The 27433-nt window shown below is 37.9% G+C and overlaps 1 protein-coding gene and 1 pseudogene across 2 annotated transcripts in view; one reads left to right on the top strand and one right to left on the bottom strand.

The window, feature by feature from the left end:
• The window catches only part of FCHSD2 (FCH and double SH3 domains 2), a 359152-nt gene that overhangs the window by 238349 nt on the left and 93370 nt on the right, over positions 1-27433 (top strand). For both annotated transcript variants that reach the window (XM_058305914.2, XM_071218257.1), the window contains exon 9: positions 22044-22166. In XM_058305914.2, the coding sequence (XP_058161897.1) occupies positions 22044-22166 (123 nt within the window). The remainder of the gene's footprint in view (positions 1-22043; positions 22167-27433) is intronic.
• On the bottom strand, positions 25869-26249 carry LOC101413811 (large ribosomal subunit protein eL30 pseudogene; annotated as a pseudogene).

Genomic DNA, 27433 nt, shown 5'->3' with positions numbered 1-27433 from the left:
AAGTTCCAAAAAAATTATATTTTCCTGTGAAATAAATGTTCAGTGGAACATCCTAGAATTCTAAGTTTCTTAATTTGTCTTCAAGATATCCCCCCCAAAATTTTTTTTCACTGTTTAGGGTTCCAAACTCAATTGATTTTAGAGATCAAGTAGGCCAAATTAGTAAAGTTGGGGCAGGAGTATATATAAGGGAATGTTTGATCTCTGGGTAACTGGGAAAGTAAACGGCTGCTTAAAAGCATTCTCTCTAAGCTAAACTCTGCAAATAAACTCAATACCTTCCCTCAGTGTCTTACATGACTCCCAGGGATGAGCTTCCCTGACACCTAGGGATTATTACCAAGAGTTGATTAGTGATGCATTTGAAGAAAGACCTTGTTCAAAAGGGGGAAATATTTAATAGAGTTTTTATGGCTAAGAGATTTCAAAGTGAGCCGGGAGGTCATTACAGAAGATACGCTTATGTAGGTCTCAGACTTCACAAACTGCACAGTAAGCAAAGCCTCAAACAAATGTGCTCCTGAGGGCCCGAGGGACATCTGGACACCCTAGGCAAGTCACACAGCCACTGAAATCGATACCCCCTGGTGGGATCCATATGAGTATGTGAAAACCTATTTACGCAATATAGCATAGTTGTACTCATTTATGAATCCTCCCCAATTATGACTCTTCTTTTATTTGAACCTATAATTTTCAATATACTTGGTAAGTATGTTTCTCAGAGACTTAATGCTCTCAGATTGTTCCTGTGCTTGCTGAGCCCTGAAACCCAGCAGGCAAGAGGCTAACTCATGCTCTACAATGCTTTGGGCATGCCCTGGATAACTAGTAAAACAATGAAGATGGACTTTCCCATCCCAAAACCAAGAAGTATCTTCAACTGCAAGCAAAACAGTTCCATTCCTCTACTGTATAATATCTATAGCCCTTCTCTGCCTCAAGCAATCAGAGTGAACATTGTCCCAAATCCCTCAGGATTGAGGAATGAACAAAAATAAAAGTGGGAATGTAACCACTGACTAAAGCAGATTTATGGTTATTGTACTTACTATCTTGTGTTGAGTAATTTATAATATTGACATAAAAAATTTTCAATTAAAAGCATTTGAAGTCAATTTTTAAAGAGCACATTAAAACATCGTTTGGGGAACGGATGTGGCTCAAGAAGTTGGGCACCTCCCTCCCATATGGGAGGTCCCGGGTTTAGTTCCTGGTGTCTCCTAAAAGAAGATGAACAGACAACAGAGAGGACACAATGAACAGACAGAGAGCAGACAACGAGCACAACCATTGAGGGGGTGGGGAGAAATAAATAAATAAAGCTTTTTAAAAAAATCCAAAAACATATTGTTGCTCAAAGGCCCTGTGGTTTCTGGTTTCTCAGTTTTGATACTACAGGATTTTTCCCCTAGCAATTTATAGCAAATAGTCAAAAGTTTGCCATTTTAAAAATACACATTTGAGTGAGTTACCTATCAAATTTTTGCATATTGGAGACCACCAAGGAACTCATACTACCAGATTGACTTATATTTGTATAAGCATTGAAAGAATGCTTCTCCTGCTATTTCTGAACATATATGTGAACTGCAGTGTATCGTTAATTAAGAAATTTATGGTTCCTCACACAAGTTTCTCTATGAGTTCTGTACACATCTGCTCATTTCAAATTGAACAAACTACACTTAGAGAACATTGTTATTTAAATACCTAATGCTAGATACATGCCAGATGCATCTTTGCACCGCATGCCCTTTCTAAACTATTATAGCTGTGATGCTATCTTTTTAGAATTTATTGGACATTTCAAGTAGTTCTTACCTGACTTTAAATTTACAAAAAATATATGCACATATTGGATTATATTTGTGATTCAACTTCAAAATAAAAATTTCTCACTCCAAGCATTTACATATGTTTAATTGAAGAGAACTAGGAATAGTACGGCAAACTATTGACTTATAATTCTTGTGCTTAGTTATATATATAAATCAAGAGTTTCTTCTTATATTGCAACCAAAAGGAGTAATTTGGATCTTATGATTGATATAAGCTGCAGTTATCATCCAGAACCCTTTAGTAAGGAGCCTCTTGGTTGCATGTAACAAAGACCCAACTGAAAACAGTTTCAAATAGGGGAATATGTTAGCTCAGGCAACTAAATCACAGAAAACATAAGGTAGTGCTTACTCAGGGATCAGTGAATCTTCCTCTCTCCTGCCACCATTCCCATCTTTACTCTCTCAGATCTCGCTTCACTGCTTTTCCCTTTGAGTTGGCTGAATTCTTACTTACTGCAGGAAGGCTTTTCTCTATTTGGTGAGAAAACTAGACAATTTTGGACTCAACTTTCAATTTCCATCCCAGGGTTGGCCCACCATACCCAGTCATGGGGTGAAGGGTGAGCTTGCAGACCAACTCACCCTTGTGATCAAGAGAGCAGGGTCTGGGGCTAGAAAAAGAGAAAACATGTAAAACCATATATGCCTTGAGATTCCACATAAAGACATGCCACTATTAAAAAGGTTTGAAAACTACTGCCTTAGACAAAGTTTTGTGAAACCATTTTCTTCTTTTAGCTTGGACAAAATGTTACTATTGTTTTATCATATAATTAAGTTTACTTTTCAGTGATGGAACTCAAATGTGGGCTCATTAAATTTTTCCATGTGAGTTCTCATCAGTGTATTAAATATCTGTTGAACAAATATTTATTCAGCACCACACATATGTTAAACCCTGTACTTAGCACAGAAGATGCAGTACTAAACAGATAGACATGATCCATCCCTTCACAAAACTTCAAAACAAAAGGAAGGATAGATAAATAAGCATCATCGGCGCAAAGTTATATGCTATGACCAGGAGTTATGAAGCCAGAAGACAAGAGGGATGTGCAGGGTAGATAATACCTAAATGAGGATTTGAAGGAGGAGTAAGAATTAGCCAGACCAAGAAGAAAAGAGCAGAGAGTATTCAAGGCAGAGCAGAAGCTCGTGAAAAAGCATAAAGGCAAAAGAAGCATATTTGAGGAAACAAAATGTATGCATTTTTGGGAATGGGTAATGGGGAAGGAAATTGGGAAATAATAAGTAAAGAATTTGAAGAGGTATGCCAAGTCCAGATCATGAAGTCCATGATGAAGATGTTTTAAATGTTATTTTAAATGTACCTAACGAACGGTGTTAAGCAGTTAAGTAAAATATGCAGTTTAGAAACGCCCTTCTAGTTGCAGTGTGGAAATAGGTTGGTGAGAGGGACAGTTGGATAAGAACGACAGATAGGATTCACTGCAACATGAGACAGAGATGGCCAGAGTGTAATAGTGGAGATTGGAAGGAGGGATTGGATTTGATAAATATTTAAGAAGTATTATTAAGATTTAGTATTAACTGTAAGTTGGTGATGGCAGCGGGAAAAGTAAACCTTCACTTACAGGTTTCTGACACTGGTAAGTGGGTGGATTGTGCCATCACACACTGAGCTGGAAACACAAAGAGAGAAGCAGATGGAGGACTGAATGTTTCATTCTAAGAAGCAGTTTGATATACATTTCAAAGTCAGAGGAGGGAAAGAAATAGTATCTGGTCAAAATCTAAGCTATTTTGAATATTATTTTTCACCAGAGTAAAACTGACCCAATTAAGCTAAAAGTAAATGCGTGATTTTCTCGTTCACACTCAGAATGCTGCCTCAGTGCCTGCCTTCTTTCTAGGACAACTGGAGCCTGCTTTTCTAGCTACTTTTCAGTTCAGTTCATTTTAATAATCATTTATTGCTGGCCCTCTCAGCTAAGTGTTGGGGATGCAGAGAAGTAGGAGGCACTGTCTGCTTTTAAGGAACTGATGGTTTGTTGAAGAAATCAGACATATATAAAAGTGGCTTCAATACAATGTGGTGAGAACTGTGATGGAGGAGTTTGTAAAGAACATTTTCAAGCTCTTTGATACCCAATGTTTCATTCAGATATTTTTAGGACAATTTCTTTTCTCTTCATGGGCTTTTTAAACAAAGTCCATATAAATATTTATATGTGCCTTCTAATCACAAACCATGTATTTCTAATCATAAAAGTACATGTTGAGACAGTACTACCCAGCATTGCTTCTAGATGCCTTCAGTGGTTCAAACAATCGCAGTTAACTTGAAGCAGAGGACTGCAGTGAATCACAGGGTTTGAATTCCAACAGTTTCTTAATTTTCGTACCTCCAGTATTAACTCCTATGCATACTAACAGCAATCCATGCAAGCCAGAGGGCCTCCAGCTATCTTATTTTTATCCACCAAAAAAGTTGGTACATGTGCACCTACAATGATGGTAATTAAAATTTGGAGTGTCAAATAGGTAAAAAGAAAATATTTCGAGATTAGTCTCTGTCTGTTGGAAGAGGCATCCATCACTTGGCTCACCTCCCTCCTGATGTAATTTCATGAGCCATACTTCCATCGCTGAAGCCAAGAAAGACCTTTATTGTGTTTGGTCATGATGACTAATTGTTCGTTTTTTCTGGACTGGAATATGTTGGGTCTAGTTTGCCTGTGATCTGACTGATTCAGTGCATCTTTATTGCTGTACTAAACTCTAGATTAAAGCATTCATTTATTTATTCTATAAATAATTTTGAGTACCTGCTATCTTCCATATACTGTGCCTAAATAAGACTGAGTCATTGACTTGTGATAATACCCATGGAATGTACGGAAGGTTGTGAGAGCACGTAAGGGGCTTCTAATTGAGTAAATTTTGTAAAGCACTTGGAACTTGGTGGCAATAAAAGTTAGTTGCCTCTGTTAGCCATCAATATTATTATCACTGTTATTATTGGAGTGGGAGAGAAGAGGGGAAGGAGATTAGGCCAAAAGAAGAACTTAGTTGAAAATACAAAAATGAATACATTTTCACAATTACTCAGCGTGGTTGGAATGGAGAGTACAATGCAGAGAACAGTGATAGGAGATGGTGCTAATGAGAGGAAAGTGGGGACTAGAGTGTAAAGGACCTTTAATGCCAACTAAAGAGTTTTGACTTTTCAGACTAGGCAGTGGAAGCCATTAAAAAAAACTTTTTTTTTTTTTGGGTGGTGGGGGGACACTTTTTTTTCCCCTGTCTAATATTCGGTTATGGGTTTTTTTTTTACTTTAAAAATATATGTAAATAAGAGCTTTATTATATGAATTGGCTCATGTGACCATGGGAATTTGGAAATTTGATAAAGGTGAAATTGAATTCCCCAGAAGAAGCTGGCTGGGTGGCTAAAGTAGAGGCAGAAATTCTTCCTGACTTCTGAAATCCTCGATTTTGGCTTTAAGACCTCCAGCCGATTGGATAAGGAGGCTCCCTTCATTGCTGAGGGCAGTCTTCTTTGTCGAATGTGGGTTCACTCAGCCCCAGATGCAGCTGACCATACGTGCAAATCCATCTATGAAGTACCCTCGCAGTAACAGTCAGGCCAGTGCTTACTTGACCAGACAACTGGACACCATAACCTCGCCAGGTTGACACATGAATTTAACCATCATAGTTGGGTTTTTATTGTCTATCTGCCCCATCTTCATTGAGGGTCAGGACTCTGTTATTGGCTGTAATCCAGTGCTTAGAACAGAAGAGACATTCACTAAATTTTTTTTGAAGGAATGAATTAGTGAATGTATGACTGGAAAAAAAAAATCAATTCCCTATAAACAGTTCACAATAAATACAAATGGCCAATAAACGTGGAGACAAAGTCACTAACAAATCAGATGTAAATTACACTAAGGTGCTTCTAACCAATGAAATCGGCAAAGATTTTAAATGAAAGGAAATTATTCATTATTGACAAGTTGATAAGGAAAATATCATATGTTGCTTATGGAAATAAGAATATAAGGAATATGAAGTGCATCCTTTTTATTTTTTAGTAAGATTTTTATTTTGAAATACTTTCAAACTTACAGGACAGTTACAAAAATAATACAAATCACATATAAGGAAGCGGATGTGATTCAAGTGATTGGGCTTCTGTCTGCCATATGGGAGGACCCAGGTTCTATCCCTGGGGCCTCCTGGGAAAGGTGAGCCTGCATGGCAAGCCAGCGCCCAGGTGGTGAGCCACACAGCAAGATGATGACACAACAAAAGAGACGAAGGGGAGAGTCGAGGCAAGATGCAACAGAAGCCAGGAACTGAGGTGGCGCAAGTGACAGGGAACCTTTCTCTACATCGGAGGGCCCCAGGATCAAATCCCGATGAATCCTAGAGGACAAAAAAAGAAGAGAAGGCAAAAAAAGAAAAAGAGAGAGAGAGAAATAGACATAGAAGATCACCCACCCCCTTATATTTTTTATGTAACATTTTATGTAATCTGAGTATCTTTTTTTTTTTTTTGTCCTCATGGGACCTCCGATGTGCAAATGAGCACAGGCAGTAAAAAATAGGGCGGTGGGGGAGGGGGAGAAAAAAAAGGATATATATTTTTTAAATCACAGAAGTCCAATATACCTTATGCCCAGATTACCAGTTTTAACATTTTCCTTATTTGCTATCTTATCTATTTCCTTTTTTCCATCTGTCTACAATTCATCTATCTATGTGTCTGTCTTTTTTTTTTTGAGGCACTGGGGGCCAGGGATTGAACCCTGACCTTGTATGTGGGAAGCCAGTGATCAACCACCGAGGCATGTTGGCTCCCTGAATTGGTTTTTTTGTTAGTTTTACCTGTTGTTTGCTTTTTTGTTTTCCCAGGAGGCACCAGAAACCAAACCTAAGACCTCCCATTAGGGAGGCAGGTTCTCAATCACTTGAGCCAGATCCTTTCCGGTCTATTCTTTTTTAAAGATTTATTTACTTATTCCCTGCCCCCCTTGTTTACTCGCTGTGTCCATTCACTGTGCGTTCTGTGTCTGCTTGTCTTCTCTTTATGTGGCACTGGGAACTGATCCTGGGACCTTCTAGAGTAGGAGAGAGGTGCTCAATCTCTCACACCCCCTCAGCTCCCTGGTCTGCTGCATCTCTTATTGTCTCTCCTCTGTGTCGCTTTCTGTGTGTCATCTTGCTGCGCCAGCTCTCCACTAAGGCCAGCTTGCCACGTGGGCCAGCACTTCTCAGGCCAGCATGCCTTAACCAGGAGGCCCCGGGAATCAAACCCTGGGCTTCCCATATGGTAGACGGGAGCCCAATTACTTAAGCCACATCTGCTTCCCTATTTTTAATAAACACATTTTCTGAACACTGGGGTGTAGATTGTATACATCATGCTCCTTGAACACTTTTTACTGCCATGTGTATTCACTTATGTAACTATCGTAAGTGCAGTTAAAAATTTAACATTGATAAAAAGCTTACAGTCTATATTCCATTTTTTTCATGTGTCCCCAAAATGTTCCCTTTTTATCCTCCATTCCTAGATGCCATCTAGGATCATGCATAACATTTAATTGTTATTGTCTTTTTGCTGTTCTTTGGCTCTTTCTCCCTTCCTCACCTCCCTTTCTTTCCTCTTTCTTTCCTCTCCCATCCCCTCCCTCCTTCCCTCCCTCCCAAACCTCCCTCCCTCCCTCCCTCCCTCCCTCCCTCCCTCCCTTCCTTCCTTCCTTCCTTCTGTGGGAACACATATTCAACATTAATTTGCCCATCTCAACCCTCCCAAGCATGCCATTCAGTGGGATTAATCACATTCACTACTCTGGCACCCTCATCACCTCCTTCTACTAAAATTTTTCCATCTCCCCAAACATCAACCCTATACCCATTATGCATTAACTCTCTATTCCCCCTGCCCCATGCTCCTGACAACCTATTTTCTAATTTCTATCTCGATGAGATTGCATATTCTTCAATATATTCTTTGTAGTTACCATGTCACATAAATTTAATATCCTAAATCTGTATCATTGTCGTTTGCTTTGAAACCAACTTAACCTAATACATACAAACTATGTTCCTGTACCCCGCTGTTCCCCCTCCTTTATGTAGTTCTTGTCACACATTATATGTTTATACATCATGAGTCCAAACCAACTTTTTTATTGTTACATTTTATGCATTGGCCTTTTGGATTCTGTAGGATGTAAAAAAGAGGAGTTACAAACCAAAAATACAGTAGTACTGGCATTATAATTACATGTTATCGCCCTCACTGGAGACCTTTATTTCTTCATGCAGCTTCAATTTATTGTTGAGGATCCTTTCCTTTCAACCTGTAGAAAGCCCTTTAGCATCTGTTACAGCTGATCTCGTGGTGATGAACTTCCCCAGCTTTGGTTTATTTGGAAATGTCTTAATCTCTTCCCCTCTTTTGAAAGACAGTTTACTAGATATAGAATTCTTGGTTGGCAATTTTTTACTTTTAGCACTTTACATCTGTTATCCATTGTTCCCAATGAGAAATTGACGTTTGATCTTACTGAGGCTCCCTTGTGTGTGACCTGTTGCTTCTCTCTTGCAGTATTCAGAATTATCTGTATTTGCCATTCAACAATTTGATTATTATAACTTGGTGTCATGTGGGTCTCTTGAGTTTATCCTGTTTAAAGTTCATTGACCATCTTGGATGGATATATATATATATATATATATATATTCATGTTTTTCATTAGCTTTGGGAAGTTTTGAGCTATTATTTCTTTGATTATTCTCTGTACCCGTTTTTCTCTTTCTTCTCTTTCTGAAACTCCAACAATGTATATATATTGTTACACTTCCTAGTGTCCAACAGGTTCCCAAGCCTTATTCACTTTACCTCATTCTTTCCTCTTTTTGATTCTCCAACTGATTTCAGTAGTCTTAATTTCAAGATTGCTGATTCTTTCTTCTGTCAGCGCAAATATGCTGTTTAACCCCTCTAGGGAATTTTTTATTTCTATTAATTTTTGTGGTCTTTAGCTCTGTTTAGTTCCTTTTCATAATTTCTATCTCTCTATAGATATTCTCTTTGTGTTCATCTGTTGTTTTCCTGAATTTTCTTTAGTTCTTTGTCCATGTTCTCTGAGCATATTTAGGAATATTAGGACTTTTTTTAAAAATTTATTTAAATCTTTGTCTTGGTATGTCTCAGGTCTGGTCCTCCTCATTGATGGCTTCTAATGCTTTATCTTCTCTCTTGCCTGGGCCACCATTTCCTGTTTCTTTGTATACTTTGTAACGTTTTGTTGAAACCTGGACATTTTGATATTTCTATGTGTTATTGTTAGAATTTGAACTCTGCATCTGTTCCTTAAGCTTGTATCAAGCTAGTTTATAACAGAGCTTTCTTTAAATGCCAGGAGCTAACTAAAAAAAAAGGGAGTGGGGAAAGAAAACACCTTTTCCAGCTTTTGCAGATTGACCTATGCAAGTATTCTTCCATACTTAGAATTCAGAGAATGGCTCCCGGTCAAAGTGTAGGGGCCTCCCCAATTCTTTCCGTGCATGTGTCTTGTCATGGGCATGTGCATGTGGCCCTAGGAAACAGTTTCCTCAGATCCTGGTGCTGTACTGTACGTCCCACAGCCAGCAGTCTTTTGCCTGAGGCATCCACTTGACTGCTCTCCCACAGTGTTCTCTAGGGGGGCTCTGTTAGCCGCCTCTACATGCAGAGCAAGTTCTATGATGAGTTCTCAAGCCCTCAGCAGACAGATTGGGTCAGGCATGCATGCTCCTCATCTGTACATGGGGGTTACCCTGTTCCCTCCAGAACTGTGACCAGGAACCCACACTGAGCACAGGTCAGCTCCATGGTTTTGAGAAAACCATAAAAATGGTGAAGTAATTTAAAATCTGGGATTCCAACCCATATCCAGTGTATTTCAGAACTCTAGCTCCTTCGCATTCTGCATCTTATTGTCTCCCTAACTCTGATTTAGAGCATAAGCCTCAGTTTAAAACTGCTCCTCATCTGCTGTATTAGTCCTGTGGACATATTCGTGATGATAGGCCTCTCTGCCTCCAGCCCCTCTGCTTCTACAGATCACCAGGATCTAGCTCTATTTAAATGCCCAATCTAAGTAGCCTAAATTGACTCTGTAGTCTAGTGGTGCCCAAAGTGTGGTCCCTAGATCAGAAGTAAGTTGTTAGAAAATGTAAATTTTTCAGCCCCTCCACCCACAATCAGAAACTTTGGGGGCAAAACCCATCACTTATGCAATTTATAGAAATGTAAAATTTCAGGCTCCCAGACCACTGAATTGGAAACTGTGGTGGTGGGACCCAACAATCTGTGTTTTAGTAAGCCCCCCAAGTGATTTTCATGCACACTTAAATTTCAGAACCACTGGTTTACTAAGACACTGGAAAAAAGACAGTAGCTAGTAGTTGAAGAAACCTCCTTACTTCATCAAAACCTGTGAATTTTTACCTACCTGGCAAGGCGGAGATGAAAGAACTGCAATACATTTGTTTTATGCCTTGTGAAATGTTAATATATAAACATTTGAATTTATTACTGTTAAATAGGGCTTTAGCTTTTTTTTTTAATTTTTTTTAAGCATAAACCCTACCCCTATTTTGAGTTACATCTTTTCATATAAGCGGTTAGGCACTACTTATTCACTAAGTTGTCAGGCTTTTTATTACTTTTTAACTCTTTAGTGTGTTAAATATTCCACATCTCTAATTCTGGTTGACATTCCTTGAAAGTGAATGAAGAGAGAGATTTAAGTTCAAAACTGTTTTGCTAAAACTTTGGCAACCAAGTTTAGGAGATAAATATATCTTCACATGGACCTAGAATTCATTTGTCAGTTAAGTATTTTATAACCCAATAAGATAATATATGCTTTGTAGTTAAATTGAAATATACTGTCGCAACAAGTTACTTCTTAAATGTCTTTATAAAGTTTAGATTTTTAAAAACAGGATTTAAAAAGCTGAGGGAATGAATAATTCCTGATTGTGGCATACATTTCTCAAAATCAATAGCACAATTCCATTAATGAGAAATAGTATCTTTAATCCAAAGCAATCTTGATTATTATAGGGTGAAAAACTTAATTAAAAAAAAGAATTTCTAATCCCGTCTTCATCAATCTTATACAGTTAAACAGTGCCAAGTTTATATTGAGAGAGAATCTGTGCTCGTCTTTGATTCAAAATGCAGGTTTCCTCTTTTTGGAGCTCACGATGCCTCTGTTGCCATTTGCTTTATTTAAACAAATACTCCAGTGATTTTCCTGCTTAAGACCATCTACCAAGAGCTTTTCTCAGAGAAAAACTTCATATCAAAAGTAGTTATTTCTTTTTTCACAAGTTCGTGAAGAGCATGTCTTAAGGTAGAAACTTTCCTTCAGCTTTAACATCAACAGTTGTTCTTGGCATGTTAGAAAGCATCTTAAGATACAGTGTTTGGACTGCCTTTATTTAAAGTGCTCACTGGTGCCATCTAGTGATATAAGCAATATAGAATGTACAGTTTTATTACTCAGTGCCTTGGGGACAGAAATTGTGTATTTTTAAGAATCTGTTTTATAGTACAAGTTTAATTGAATAGCCAAATATACATAAAGAAGTCCTTTACTATAAAATTTCCATTGAGAATTTTTAGCTATGAAACTAAAAGTACAAGCTACAAAATTAAAATTAGATATATCAGACTTCATAAAAATTAAATACTTTTGTGTATCAGAGGACACTATCAAGAAAGTGAAAAGACAACTAACAAATTGGAAGAAAGGGAAAACCATGTAACTCATAAGAGTCTAGTATTCAGGATATATAAGAACTCTTACAACTCAACAACAAAATGACAACCCAGTTAAGAAATAGGGAAAGACAAATGAGTTTATATGGCTATGAGTCTCCAAAAAAGAGCCTGAGGTCATCAGAGGAGTCACCCTTACGCACACCTCAGCAGAGTCCCAGAGACAGATAAAGGAGATACAACCCCAGGTATTGGTTCTTGTGAAGGCTACAGAGACCCACAGGTTCTATGGACATGGCAGATGGAGTTCAGTGCCATGTCAGTTGACCCTACTTTGGAGTTTGTGTTTCTGAGTGTGATGGAGCTGGACTCAGATGTGATCTTTGTTCACAAGCCTCTCCTGTTACTTTTATCGGACCTGTGGTTGGCGCTGGGGTTTAATGTCTGCTCAGGGGACCTGAATCTCTGGACTGTCCATGTGATAGCAAGGTCCTGAGCCTCAAGAGACTTGCAACTCCTACACTTTAGTTTATTGGACTTACCCAACTCAGCTAACATGGAGGTGAAGAAGGTCAACCACCACACCAGGGAGCCAAGAGTGCCTACAACTGAAAGCAGGAGAATTGCATCCATCATCCATGTGGAATCTAAGCCCCCTCTTGATGTAGATGTGGAGTGGACACAACCATTCCAGGGTCCACAGGATGGAGGAATAGGGTATGGATTAGAGTGGACTTACTGATACTCTATTCATGAACTATTGTGATTAGTAATCGAAGAAAATATAGCATTGACGTGGAAAAAGTGGCCATGGTAGCTGCTGAGGGTAGGGAGTGGGAAGAAGAGATGTGATGGAGGGGCATTTTCAGGACTTGGAGTTGTCCTGGGTGGTACTGCAGGGACAGTTACCGGACATTGTATGTCCTCCTATGGCCCACTGGGTGGACTGGGGGAGAGTGTAAACTATAATGTGGACCATTGACCATGTGGTGCAGCAGTGCTCAGGGATATATTCACCAAGTACAATGAATGTCCTATGATGATGGAGGAGGTTGTTGTTATGGGAGGAGTGGGGTGAGGGGGGTGGGGGGTATATGGGGACCTCATATTTTTTTAATGTAACATTAAAAAAATAAAGACAAAAAAATAAAAAATTTAAAAAAATAAGAAATAGGCAAAGGATTTGAATAGACACTTCTCCAAGAATATATACAAGTGGCCAATATGTACGTGAAAAGATGCTCCACCTCATTAGTCTTTAGAAAAATGCAAATCTAAAAGCACAGTAAGATGCCTCTTCACATCCGCTAGGATGCCTATAATATAAAATATACAGAAATAGTGTCAGCACAGATATAGAGAAATCTGAACCCTTTTAAATTGTTAATGGGAATGTTAAATGGCACAGCTGTTGTGGAAAACAGTTTGGCAGTTCCACTAAAATTGAATGTAGCATTACCATGTGACCCAGCAATTTCACTACTAGATATATAACCAAAATAACTGAACAGATATTCAAACAAAAACTTTTACACGAATGTTCACAGCCCCGTTGTTCATTATAACCAAAAAGGAGAAGCAACCTAATTGTCCATCAAATGATGAATGGATAAACAAATTGTGGTCTGTTCATGCAATGGAATAGATTCAGCCATGAAAAAGAATGAAGTATTGATACTGCTTCAACACAGATGACCTTAAACACATTACACTGATTTGAAAGAAGCCAAAAACAAAAAGCAACATATTATATTATTTAGTTTATATGAACTGTCGAGAATAGACAAATCCATAGAGACAGAAAGCAGATTAGTGGTTGCCAAGACCCTGGGGGAGTGAGGAATAGGGAGTGACCTGCTTAATGAGTTCAGGGTTTCTTTTTGGGGTGAAGAAAATGTTCTGGAATAAGTGGTTGCACAATCCTTTGAATGTAATAAAGCTACTGAATTATACAGTTTATCATATTTAAAATGGTGAATTTAAGTATAGTGGATTATACCTCAACAACAACAAAAACCTGCATTGGGAGACTTCTGGGAAGATGATGGATTAGGCAGATATATTTTTCTTTCCCAGAAAAATAGCTAGAGGACAGGCAGAAACAGCATGGAAAAAAATGTTCTAGGGTTTAGGACACGAGGGAAAGGCTGGGCAGCACATAGAAGAGAGAGGGGCACAAGAAAAAACTCGATGGAAAGGCTTTGAGTGGAAGCTGCAGCTGCAGCTGTAGGTGCCATTCCCACACCTTATGAGCAGACGAGCTACTGGTGTGTAGCGTTTCTATACACTAGTAATGAGCAAGCTGAGGAAGAAATCAAGAAAAAATTCCATTTACAATAGCAACAAAATGACTCAAATTCCTAGGAATTAATTTAAGTAGGAATATAAAGGATCAGTATTCAGAAAACTACAAACACTGCTAAAGGAAATTAAAGAAGACCTAAACAAATGGAAGGACATTCCATGTTCATGGATTGGAAGACTGAACATGAAAATGTCAATTCTACCCAAATTGATTTTTATTTTTATCTTTTTAAAGATTTATTTATTTATTTCTCTCCCCTCCCCACCCCCACCCCGGTTGTCTGTTCTCTGTGTCTATTTGCTGCATCTTCTTTGTCCGCTTCTGTTGTTGTCAGCGGCACGGGAATCTGTGTTTCTTTTTGTTGCGTCATCTTGTTGTGTCAACTCTCCGTGTGGGCGGTGCCATTCCTGGGCAGGCTGCACTTTCTTTCGCGCTGGGCGGCTCTCCTTACGGGGCGCACTCCTTGCGCCTGGGGCTCCCCTACACGGGGCACACCCCTGCATGGCAGGGCACTCCTTGCGCGCATCAGCACTGCGCATGGGCCAGCTCCACACGGGTCAAGGAGGCCCACGGTTTGAACCGTGGACCTCCCACGTGGTAGACGGACGCTCTAACTACTGGGCCAAAGTCCACTGCCTCCAAATTGATTTTTAGATTCAAGGCAATACCGAACAAATTTCTAGCAGCCTACTTTACAGAAATAAAAAAGTCAATTACCAAATTTATTTGGATGGAAAGGGGTTCCTGAGTAGCCAAAAACATCTTTAAAAAGAAGAGCAAAGTTAGTAGATTCATGTTCCCTGACCTTGAAGTGTATTATAAAGCTACACAGTGGTTAAAACACCATGGTATTGGCGTAAAGACAGACACACTGATCTGTGGAATAGAATGGAGAATTCAGAAATAGACCCTTACATCTATGGTCAACTAATTTTTTTTTTTTAAGATTTATTTATTTTATTTATTTCTCTCCCCTCCACCCCCCCCACCCCGGTTGTCTTTTCTCTGTGTCTATTTGGGGCGTCTTCTTTGTCTGCTTCTGTTGTCAGTGGCACGGGAATCTGTGTTTCTTTTTGTTGTGTCATCTTGCTGTGTCAGCTCTTCCGTGTGTGCAGCACCATTCCTGGGCAGGCTGCGCTTTCTTTGGCACTGGGCGACTCCCCTTATGGGGCGGACTCCCTGCGCATGGAGCTCCCCTACGCAGGGGACACCCCTGCGTGGCAGGGCACTCCTTGCACACATCAGCACTGCACATGGGCCAGCTCCACACGGGTCAAGGAGGCCCAGGGTTTGAACCGCGGACCTCCCATGTGGTAGACGGATGCCCTAACCACTGGGCCAAGTCCGCCGCCTGGTAAACTGATTTTTGATAAACCTACCAAGTCCACTTTGCTGGGACAGAAGGTCTCTTTCATAAATGGTGCTGTGAGAACTGGATATCTATAATCAAAAGAACGAAAGAGGACCTCTATCTCACTCCCTATACAAGAATCAGCTCTAAGACCTAAACCTAAGGGGGAAATGCAGGTATGGACTAAAGTAGACTTATTATTATTCTAGCAATGGAAGAACTTAAATCATTGATAGAAGGGCAGTGGCCACCAGAGGTTCTGAGGGAAGGGAAAGGGAAGAATAGGTGTAACATGGGGCATTTTTGAGACATTGGAATTGTCCTGCATGACATTGCAGTGATGGGCACAGGTTATTATGCTTTGTGTCAAAACCTATAAAATTGTGCAGTGCAAAGTGTAAACTATAATGTAAACCGTAGACCATGTGCATTGCTTCAGTATGTGTTCATCAATTGTAGCAAATGTACCATACGTATAAGGGATGTTGTTAATGGAGGAGAGTGTGGGAGGGGGATATATGGGAATCCCCTATATTTTTTGATATAACATTTATTTATATTCTAAAGATTCTTTAAAAATAGAAAAAAATAAAAAGCCAGGACAATAAACACCTCAAAGGTACCATAGGGAAACATCTACAAAACCTTGTACTAGGTGGGGGTCTCTTAAACCTTACATCCAAAGCATAAGCAACAAAAAAATAATAGGTTAATGGGACCTCCTCAGAATTAAACACTTCTGCACCTCAAAGGACTCTGTAAAGAGAATAAAAAGGCAATCTACCAAATGGGAGAAAATATTTGGAAATCACACATCTGACAAAGGTCTAATATCCATTTTATGTAGAGAGATCCTACAAGTCAACCATAAAAAGACAAGTGACACAATTAAAAAATGTGCACAAGACCTAATAGGCATTTTTCTAAAGAAGAAATACAAATGGCTTTTTTTTAAAAAGCTTGTGAAAAAATACTCATCCTCACTGACTATCAGGGAAATGCAAATCAAAGCAAAAATATGATATCCTTTCACAAATGTAAAATGGCCACTATTAACAAAACAGAAAAGTGCCAGTGTTGGAGAGGATCTAGAGTGATAGGAACACTTATTCACTGCTGGTGGGAATGTAGAATGGTACAGCCATTGTGGAAGTCTGTTCAGCAATTCCTAAGGAAGTTGAAGATATAGATCTTTCATATGACTCAGCAATACCGTTACTAGGTATATACCCAGAAGAACTGAGAGCAGTGACACAGACAGACATCTGCACACCGATGTCCATAGCAACATTATTCACAATTGCCAAAAGATGGAAGTAACCCAGGTGTCCGTTAACCGACAGATAGATAAACAAACTGTGGTATATACATGATGGAATATTACTCAACTGCAAGAAGAAATGAAGTCGTGAAACATAAGACAATGTGGATGAACCTGGACATTATATTGAGTGAAGTAATCCAGACACAAAAGGATGAAATATTGTATGACTTCGCTATTATGAACTAAATATAATGAACAAACTCATGGAGTAAAAAGTTAGAATATAAGTTGCCAGAGAAAAGAATGTGTTTAGAGAATGGAAAGCTGAGTTTAATCTATGTAGAATTGGTAAACAGTTGTTTGTAAGTGTTTGGAAAGGAATAGAAATGGTAAAAAAACATCATAGGATTTGTAATTATTAGCGCTTACAAATAGATGTGATAGTGGTTTGTTTTTTGTTGTGTATTTTTTGGGGGAGTAATGAAAGTGCACTAATATTGATTGAAGTGATAAACGCACAATTCAATGATTATAACAAATGCCATTGATTGTACACTTTAGATAGATTGTATCATTTATGAACAAAAAAAATAATAGGGTTAGTTGGGAAAATATACCAATTTTAAAATACAGACTATAGTTAGTAGTAATACTTTGATGATGCTTTTTCATAATTTCTTAGAAATGTTTCACAACAATGCAAGGTGTTTGTGGTGGGGTGATGTATGGGAGTCCTGTATAGTGTTACACATGTAAATTCACAACTTATACTATATACTTATTGATTATATGTTCATGTATGAATGATATACTTCAATAAATTGTTTTTAAAATGAAAAATATAAAAGGCGAAAGACTTGAGTAGACATTTGTCCAAAGAAGAAATACAAATGGCAAAAAACACATGAAAAAATGTTCAACATCTCTGGTGATTAGAGAAATGCAAATCAAAGATAAAATGAGATATCATTTCATGCGTAATAGAATGGCCACTGTTAACAAAATAGAAAACTTCAAGTGTTGGTGAGGATGTGATAAGATAAGAATGCTTATTCACTGTTTTTGGGAATGTAGAATGGTGCAGCCACTGTGGAAGACTGTTCGGCAGTTCCTAACAAAGTTGAATATAGATTAGCCATGTGAACCACCAAGATGCTGCTACTAGTATATACCCAGAAGAACTGAGAGCCGTGACATAAACAGACATCTGCACGCTGATGTTCATAGCAGCATTATTCACAATTGCCAAAAGATGGAAACAACCCAGGTGTCCATCAAATGATGGATGGATAAACAAACTGTGGTGTATACACATGATGGAGTATTATGCAGCAGTAAGAAGAAATGAAGCCATGAAGCATATGACAACATGGATGAACCTGGAGGATATTATGTTGAGTGAAGCAAGCCAGACACAAAAGGACAAATACTCTATGATTGTGATTTTACACATTAAGTACATTGCGTAAACTCATGGAGTTACTAATAGAATATGGGTCACCAGAAAATGCAATGAGGTTAGAAGATGTAAAGGTGAGTATTAACCTGTGCAAATTGGTAAAAAGGTTGTCTATTAATCTTTAGCAAAGAATAGAAAAAGTGAAAGCACAACATAGTGTTTGTAACTAGCAGTGCTATTATATGGGTATACAGTGGTTGAAAGAGGAAGTAAGCTTAAATATATTACTAGATGGAAAGCTAAATAATGTAACATGGGACTGTATAGCATAGGTAAACTTCATGTGAAATATGAATATGGGTAATATTGCATGTATAAGACTGTTTTTCTTTGCAACTGAGTGATTTTATGTTAATGTGACAAGATGTTAATATCGGGAAAAAAACACAGTGAGTGAAAGAAACCAGACACAAAGTACTACATATTGTATGATTCCATTTATATAAAATGTAAATACAAATAAATTTATAAGGATGGAATTAGATTAATGGTTTTGTATGGGGAAGGATAGAGGGATTGAGAGGTGACTGCTAAAGGGTGTGGCATTTTTCTTTTTGGAATAATGAAATTGTTTTAAAATTTTTTTGTGGTGATGAATGCACATCACTGTGATTATACTAAAAGCCGTTGATTTTACACTTGGGGAAAAAATATCCTACCAAAAAAATTGTAACACCCAACCAAATTTACAACCAAGTATAATCCTACTTCTGAAGATTCCTTGTAAGTAAAATGAAGAGTATATAAATAAGTAAAAATGTTCATAACCTGTTGAGCTTAAGAAACAGAATGCTTTCTTTTTTTTTTTTTACCTTTGTGTGTGGCAAAGTTAAAAAAAATTAAAAGTGACAGCACCCAATGTGGGTTGTCATCTCTTAAGGAAGAGTGAGTCATCACTTCAGTTGTGCCTTCCTCCAGTTTGTAGGGTTGAGGCAGAAGAGGTACTGCTGTTGCCAGGAGCATAAGTAACGCAGTCAGCCTCCCTTACTGCTTGCTAAAGGAGGGGTGGCAGTGAGGGAAATGTGTTCTTGCCATAATAAGCACATGGTGATGCCTGCTCACAATAAAAAACTCTAGACTCATGGGCTAGAATAGACAACTCATCTTTGCATACATGCAGGACTATATCTAGAAGATACATTTCTAGGTTAGGACAATGGATATGTACATTTTAAAAATTGGTAGGAATTGCCCAGTTGTCCCTGAATGGATTACATCAATTTATACTCCGACCTCTTACTATCCATGTCCCACATCACAGCTGCACATCCCTCCTTACCAGTGTAGACTCCATGGTCCATTGCTTTAATCCCTCCCTTCCGTCTCTCTTCTCCATTGCACTTGTTTGGCAAAAGTTCAGTCCCTGTTAAACTCTATTCTCCACCTACTTACTCCAAGCTGGCGCCCAAGTACCTAAACATAGAAATCTTGATTTCACTCTACATGTGGGACCGTAAATCTCTAGTCGACATTGAGCCCTGCCCATCAACCGACCACATTTCCCTAATTAGGTCATTATCCTATTCTCCAGGGTGACTATTCCATACCTTCTCCTCTCTTCCCAGATTTCCAACACTCTTCCATCCAGCCCCCACTCACTCTCAATTGATAATCTCACCAAAAAAAACAGAAGCAATCAGAAGTGAATTACCTGTTTTTTTCCAGGACAAATAGACAACCTCCCTGTGTCTATTTTCATATAATCTGTCTTCTTTCATCTTACAATGGGCATACCGTCCCATCCCCTGCTCCTACTGGAAGCCTGCTCCTCCACATCCTGTATTCTTCTGCATACACTAGGGCTAGATGCTTGGAATTACCCCCACTGATCATATCATCAATTTTTTTCCCTTTCTCTTCGGTCATTTAATCCATTGCTTTAAAGGCCATCAATATCAGGGATTCATGAGCTTGAATTGAAATTCAAAAAAAATATTCTTGTGGGGATGTGTTGATGTGGGTGTGATGTATTTATTAAATAATACACAGTATAGTATGGACTTATTAAGGGGTCCATGGTTTTCATCTGACTGGCAAAGGGGTCCATGGAACAAAAAAAGAACTGCTGATCTATATGCTGTTGACTCAGACTATCTCCAGCTTGAGCTCCAATCACATATATCGAGCTGTCAACCTGACAGCTCCATGTAGATGACAAATAAGTACCTCAAACCTGACATTTCCAAAACAGGACTCTTAATCCTCACCCCTACTCCCATCTTCCCCAGCTCAGTAAATGGCATCCTTTACCCTACAGCTTGAACCAAAACCTTGGGGGCACTGAGAAATAGGGAGCTGACACTTCCCTTCCCTCATCTCCCATATCCAATTTACCAGCAAGTCTTAATTGTTCTATCTTCAAAATATATGAGGACTCTTACCATTTCTCTCCTTCTCCACTGTCACCTGCACAATCTCCCATTATCTCTTGCCTAGACTACTGCAGCAGCATCCCTGCTTCCATTCCTACCCTCCTGTCAGTAATCAGCAGAACAGCCACAGAGTCTTTTTAGAAGATAAACCAAATCCTCACACTTCTCTGCTTGAAATCCTCCAATAGCTTTCCTTTACAGAATAAAATCCAGAGTCCATGCCATGCCTTTAAGACTCATTGCTCTGCCCCCGCTCTTCCCACTTCTCCTTAGCCTCATCTCCTACCACTCTCTTCTCTCTCTATCCACTGCAGAACAGTGTGGCCTTCTGGCTTGTCCTCAGTCATACCAAGATCATTTTGCCTCAGAATTTTCTGTTTGCTGTTCTCTCCATCTGAAATGCTCTTTCCTCAGAGCTTCACATGTTTAACTCCTTCACATTATGCAGGCCTCAGATGTCCACTTCATGGAGAGAGCTTCCCAAACCACTCTAACTACGGCCCTTACTCCTCCATCATTCTCTAGTCCAATATCCTGCTTTACTCTTCTTCGTTGCACTTATCACTTCCTGAAATTATTTTATTTGTTCATTTGTTTAATGTTTACCTTCCCCCACTAGAATGTAAGCTCTACATGAGCTTAGAGCAGTGCCTGGCACAGAGAAGATGCTTAATACATACCGGTTCAATTAGTGAATATTACTTTTACAATAAAAATTAAACTAATTGAAAATAATTAACTGCATGTACAACTGCCATATTGTAAATAAACTATATATATGGCAAAAGAAAAAACCTGCTTTGATTAGCAAGATTCTAAACCTTTTTGGATTATTATAATTATAGATATATACTTTCTAAAGTTATGCTAGTTTGTAAATATTCTCTTTTGTTTTCTTATTTTAACCTAAAATTATTCGATACAAACTTTTTCATCTATATAGTCTTTTCAGTTTTTATTTCGGGGGTTGTATATATTTTAGTGACTGTATACATCATAGAATAATGATTCCCCAAATGTTTGGTGGTGGTCTTTTCTTTTTCCCTTTTTCAATTCCAAAATATCCTGCCATAAATCTTTAGACAAATAAGAATATTTAAATCCCTTCATAGGTTTACATTAATGTTTCGGTCCCCAAACAGGATCACTGAATTACATTTCTTTCTTTACTATTCTATTGTGATTTTTCTTTGACCGTCTTCTTCTAAGAACACATTAATTTATAATCCTACCAATAATGGATGAGAAAAAATGGGGGACATTAATGCTCATTGAAAGTCTGCTCTGTTCCAGGCATTATCCTTGATCATTTTACTTCCATTACTTCAGTCAACGCAAACATTCACTGTTTTATAAAGAGACTACAGTAGAGGTGGATGCAGCTAATAAATGGAGAATCAGAGATCAGAACCTAGACCTTTTATCTCCCAGCTTTGTTGTATAGTCCCTGTTTTCCCACAGCTTTACCTGTAATGAATTTTACTTTTTTCAGTTCTTATTTATAGGAGAGATCCATCATTTTCCCAGGTGATTGTTTATTGTTTATATTTACCCTTACGTAAAAATGTTTATCTTTTGTCCACTTGTTAATAATAGATTTAAAACCGAATTTATCTCCTTGACTTGTAAGAAGCAGGCATCACATGTCAAATATTTATTGTAACTTTTTTGTTTTTGTTTATTCCTATAAACAGGCTCTTGATGGAAATGTGTATGATCACCTTAAAGATTATTTAATAGCCTTCAGTCGGACTGAGCTAGAGACATGCCAAGCTATGCAGAACACATTCCAGTTTTTATTAGAAACTTCTAACAAGGTAAGACCTAAACATTAGTGCATAGGTAATAAGTTATTCATCGTAGAATCTAAAATGATTTTGCATACAAACAAAACAAAGGTGCAAATATTAGAAAAATGCTTTTAACGGACAAATTTTCTGGACACAGCAGTCCTAAAAAAATGGAAAGATATTCATTCTCCTTGTTCCTGTATTGGTGAAGGTGGCACCAAAGGATAAAAGGGAGGTAATTGTACAGGCTAGCCTTGTACACTGCTTTTTTAAAAATAAAATTTTATTGAAGTGTATCATTCATATATGAATGTACATAGACAATAAATATATAGTTAAAATTTGTAAATTTACAAAACAAACATGCATAACATCATACAAGGCTACTGTACATCTCCCCACCACCAACACCTTGCATTGCTGTGAAACATTTATTACAAACTCTGAAAGAGAATCATCAAAATATTAGTACTAACTATAGCCCATACCTTACATTTGATGTATTTTTCCCCCAGCCTACCCAATAATTAATACCTGTAATAGTATTGTATAATTGTTATCGTTCAGGAGAAAAGTTCTCCTATTTGTCCTGTTTTCATTACTCCAAAAGGAAAAATCCCCTTATACCACACTATTGTTATCCCTTAGTATAAAAAAACAATCTTATTTGCTATTGTTGTAAAAATATTACAGTATTACTGTTAACTATCATCGATAAGTTACATTAGTTGTAATTTTCCCGTGTATCACCATATTCTTAGCACTTTGTAAAAGAAGAGTGTTCTTATATTTATACTATTAACCACAATCTTCATCCACCACCAAAACCACTGTGTTATTCAGCCTATACATTTTTGAGAATGATTTTTAAAGAGTTTTGTCTTTCACGCACATGAGTTTGAATACTCTCAACTCAGTCATTTCAGGGAGCAAGAAGTGCATTTGTCAGTGCAAAGAATGATAAAGGGAAACAAAAGAGAAAGTAGAATTTTATATTTGGTAAAGAAATGACTACTATAATAGCTTGGTTTTTACAAATTAAATCTTACAATCTATATACAATCATTCCTTAATGAAAATCATTTCATTCAAAGTGTTGAAGTCCAATGACTTTGCTGGTATGTCACAATGTATACAGAGAAAATAAATGAAATTTACTTTTTTTTTCAATGATAAAACTATCCTTTGGAAGATAAATTGTTCCATCATTGGTAAATGCTATTTTCTTTCTGTAAGGGCATAGTAAATGTTCCCTGAAACATATTATTTTAAAAATTATATGCATTTTGTAACTACTACTTTAAAAGGTCCAGTTTGTCTCTTTTTTGGTAGGTGGAGTAGAAACTGACTAATACCTTTACAAATTACTTCACAAGGAGTTGGGGTATACATTTTTACAAGACCATGTCCAAAGATAGGGAAGAAAAAAAGCACAAACTATTCTTCCTAAATGCCTCCTCACTGTAATTGTTCTTGTTTTCATTACACCATAGCTCCCAGTTTTATTTTTAGAAAAACATTGATGGACATTTGGGTTGTTTCCAGCTTTTGACAATTGTGAATAGTACTGCTGTAACCACTGATATACAAGTAATCTATTTGCAAACCCAGCTTTCACTCTCTTTGGGAATATACCTAGAAGTGGGAGTGCCAGGTCAAGTGGTGATTCTATATTTAACATTTGAGGAAACGTCATGTTGCTTTTCACAGTGGCTGCTTCACTTTACATTCCCACCAGTAATGAACTAGAGTTCTAATTGCTCCACAACCTCTTCAACACTTGTTCTTTTTTTTTTTTCATTATATCCATCTTTGCAGACATGAGTGGTGCTTTAAATTTGAATTTCCCTAATATCTAGTGACGTTGAACGTCATGTGGTTATTGGCCCTTTGTATGTCTTCTTTGAAAAAATGTCTGTTTAACTCTTTGCCCATAATTTATAGAGTTATCCTTTATTTTAAAGATTTATTTATTTTTCCACCCTCCCTCATTGTTTGCACTTGCTGTCAGCTCTCTGTGTCTGTTCATTGTGTGCCCTCTGCGTTTGCTCATCTTCCTTTTAGGAGGCACCAGAAACTGAACCTGGAACCTCCTGTGTTGTGGAGAGTAGCACCAAATCACTTGAGCCACATCTGCTCCCTGCTTATTGCATCTCTCGTTGTGTCTCCACCTCGTTGCAACATATTGTTGTGTCATCTCATTGCAACATCTCGTCATGTCACCTTGTTTCATCAGCCCTTCACATCAGCTCACTGTCTTGCTCGTCTTCTTTAGGAGGCACCAGGAACCAAACCTAGAACCTCCCATGTGGGAGGCAGGCACCCAACTGCTTGAGCCACATCCACTCCCTTGTTTGTCTTTTTATTGTTGCATTGCAAAAGTTATTTATATATTCTGAATATTAAACCCTTATTGGATGTATGATTTAAAACTATTTTCTCCCATTCTCTAGGTTATCTTTTTACTTTCTTGATAATTTTCTTCAGTTCACAAAAGTTTTAAATTTTGATGAAATCAAATGCATCTGTTGTTTCTTCTGTTGCTAATGCTGTAGGTATCATATCTAAGAATCAATTGCTAAATCCTAGGTCATGAACATTTGTCCCCATGTTATCTTCTATGAGTTTTACATTTTTTAGCTCTTATACTTAGATGTCTGATCCATTTGAATTGATTTTTGTATATGGTGCAAGGTATTCTTCTAGGATATCTAGTGTGTTGTACAGTTCATGAAATTCTCTTACAACCCTTTTCGTTTCTGTAAGGTCAATTGTGAGATCACCATTTTCCTTTTGGAGTTTAGTTATTTGCTTCTTTTCTCTTTTTAAGATATTTGTCAGTTTGTGCTTTCTTTTCAAAACCTGAATTTTAGAACTTCTCTGGCACTCCTGTAATTGTTCTAAATGTCCATTCTGTTTCTAGCATTATCAGCTAGTTAATTCCAGTCTCTTTTTCCAGCTCTTTCATTTTTCTTGTGGAGGGAGTAATGTATAACTTCCTACTCCTCCATTTTGTACTGGTGCCTCCTTATTTTTTAAATATCTTTAGAATCTATAGTGAATTCACAGTTTTCATTCTTGGTATGGATAATTTGTGCTTTGTTCTTTTTTGCCTGATCTGTCTTGCTATTTTTTATAAATTTTTAGATCTTCTCAAAAATCTACCTCTTGGTTTCATTGATTTTTTTTTTATCTTTTGCTTTTCAGTTTGCAAATTTTATTGATTTCCACTTTGATATTTATTTCCTTTGTTTTGCTTACTTTTGGTTCCTTTGCTCCTCTTTTCCAGTTTCTCAGGGCTGGAGTTGAGGTCATTGATTTGAGCCCTTTCCTTTCTAATATTAGCATTTAGTTCTATAAATTTTACCATTAGTACTACCAAAGCACAAATTCTGATATATAGTCTTTTCATTCTTCTTTGGGTCAAAACGTTTTCTAATTTTCCTTTTGAGTTCTTTGATGCATGAGTTATTTAGCATTGTGACATTTTTAATTTGCAATTATTTGGGAGATATTCTAACTATCTTCCTGTTGTGGGATTTTAAAATTTTATTTACTTTGTGACAGAGATCCTACCTTGTAGGCCTTGAATTTTTAAACATTTATGGAGAATTGTTTTATGGTTCAGAATCTGATTTGCTGTGGTAAATATTTTGTGTATTCTGCTATTGTTGGATGAGGTGTTTATTTTTTTTATATTTTTGCTTTTAAAACAGGCTTTATTGAAGAAAATTTTTACGTAATTCATTCTTTGCCAGTCTGTTTTGGCATGCTTCTAATGATATCAGAATCACCTGGATTAATGATAGCTAGTGTACATATTCTGTAGTATTTTCCACATGCTGTGCCCAATTCAATATTATTGCCACTGTAGTGATGAACACCAATTTTGGCCAAGATGGCATAGTACTCTATTTCAGATTTCCTCAAAGCTGGGCACTTGTTGGCGAGGATCACCAGTTTCACGTTGCCTTGCCTGATCATCTTCAGAGTCTGCTTGTATCCCAGCACGTGCTTTCCACTTTTCATAACAAGTTGGAGCTTAGAGTTGCTTGACTGCAGAGACTTTTTCGTCTTCTTTGCAGCCACCATCTTCCTGCCTTAGGTGTGGGATAGCCCCAACCAAAAGCAGCTGCCAAGATGGCTGGGTGTGGCCACCGCTGCGGTACCGGGGGCGGGTCGCTGCCGGGAGTCAGGCCGAGCCCACGGCCGGACTAGGGCGACAGCGGGCGGCTCAAGGCTTGGTGGGGACGCGCGGTCGGGTGGAAAGAACCACGGAGACGAGGTCTATGCGCAAGTCTGTTTTATTAAGGAAGTACACTTGGCCTTATAGTGCTGGGTAGGGGAGGGGTTGGAGCTAGGGCGGGCTAGCTACGGGGTGATAGTGGATAGGTGGGTAAGGGCGGGTGGCTATGAGGTAAGCAGTAACTAGGGAGGAGGTAGATTCTATGTTGGTAATGTGGGCGGGACTGGCAGGAGGAACAGCAACGACTGGAGGGGGAAGATAACAGTGGCTGGGAGGAGGGGTGGAGGGAGGCAGCAGCATAAGCTGCTGCTGAGAAGGGCTATAATACAAAGAGGTTACTAAGAACAGGCGGGTAGAGTATAAGGAGGTGAAAAGCAGGGTGGGGGCAGGGGACAGCTGGGGAATGAGAAGGCAGGGTATTTTTTAAATGTCAGTTATGTCAAGTTGATTGATAGCATTTTTCCAGTGTATTGTTTTCTGATTTTCTACTTATTCTGTCAGTAATTGAAGTATATTTGTCAATATGTCTATTTGTCCTTAAAACTCTCTCATTTTTGCTTCATGTATTTTGAAGCTCTAAGGGACATAAATGTTTAGGATTATTATGTCCCCTTATTAATTGACCTATTTGTCATTATGAAATGACCTTCTTTATCCCTGCTAGTATTTCTTGCTCTGAAATCAACTTTTCTGATACAATCATCTCAGCTTTATTTTTATTATTATTACTGATATATCTTTTTCCCTGTTTTTACTTTTAATCTCTTTTTGTCATCGTATTTAAAGTGGGTTTCTTGTATCAGCTTATAGTTGATTCTTGTTTTTGTTTTGTTTTTTTGATCCAGCCTGACAAGCTTTGCCTTTTAATTGTTGGTGTTTAGACCATTTATATTTAATAGTTATTAATTGTATGGTTAGGTTTAAAGCTATCATTTTGCTATTTCTTTCCTATTTACCCCATCTCTTCCTTGTTCCAATTTTCCTGGTTTGTTTTGTTTTGTCTTTTTTATATTAACTGAGTATTTTTTATGATTCTATTTTTTCTCCT

Source organism: Dasypus novemcinctus, chromosome 10, assembly GCF_030445035.2.
Source record: "Dasypus novemcinctus isolate mDasNov1 chromosome 10, mDasNov1.1.hap2, whole genome shotgun sequence".
In the NCBI taxonomy this organism is placed as follows: Eukaryota; Metazoa; Chordata; class Mammalia; order Cingulata; family Dasypodidae; genus Dasypus; species Dasypus novemcinctus.
Note: the sequence above shows the minus strand (reverse complement) of the source record. Positions and strands in the feature narration are given on the sequence as shown.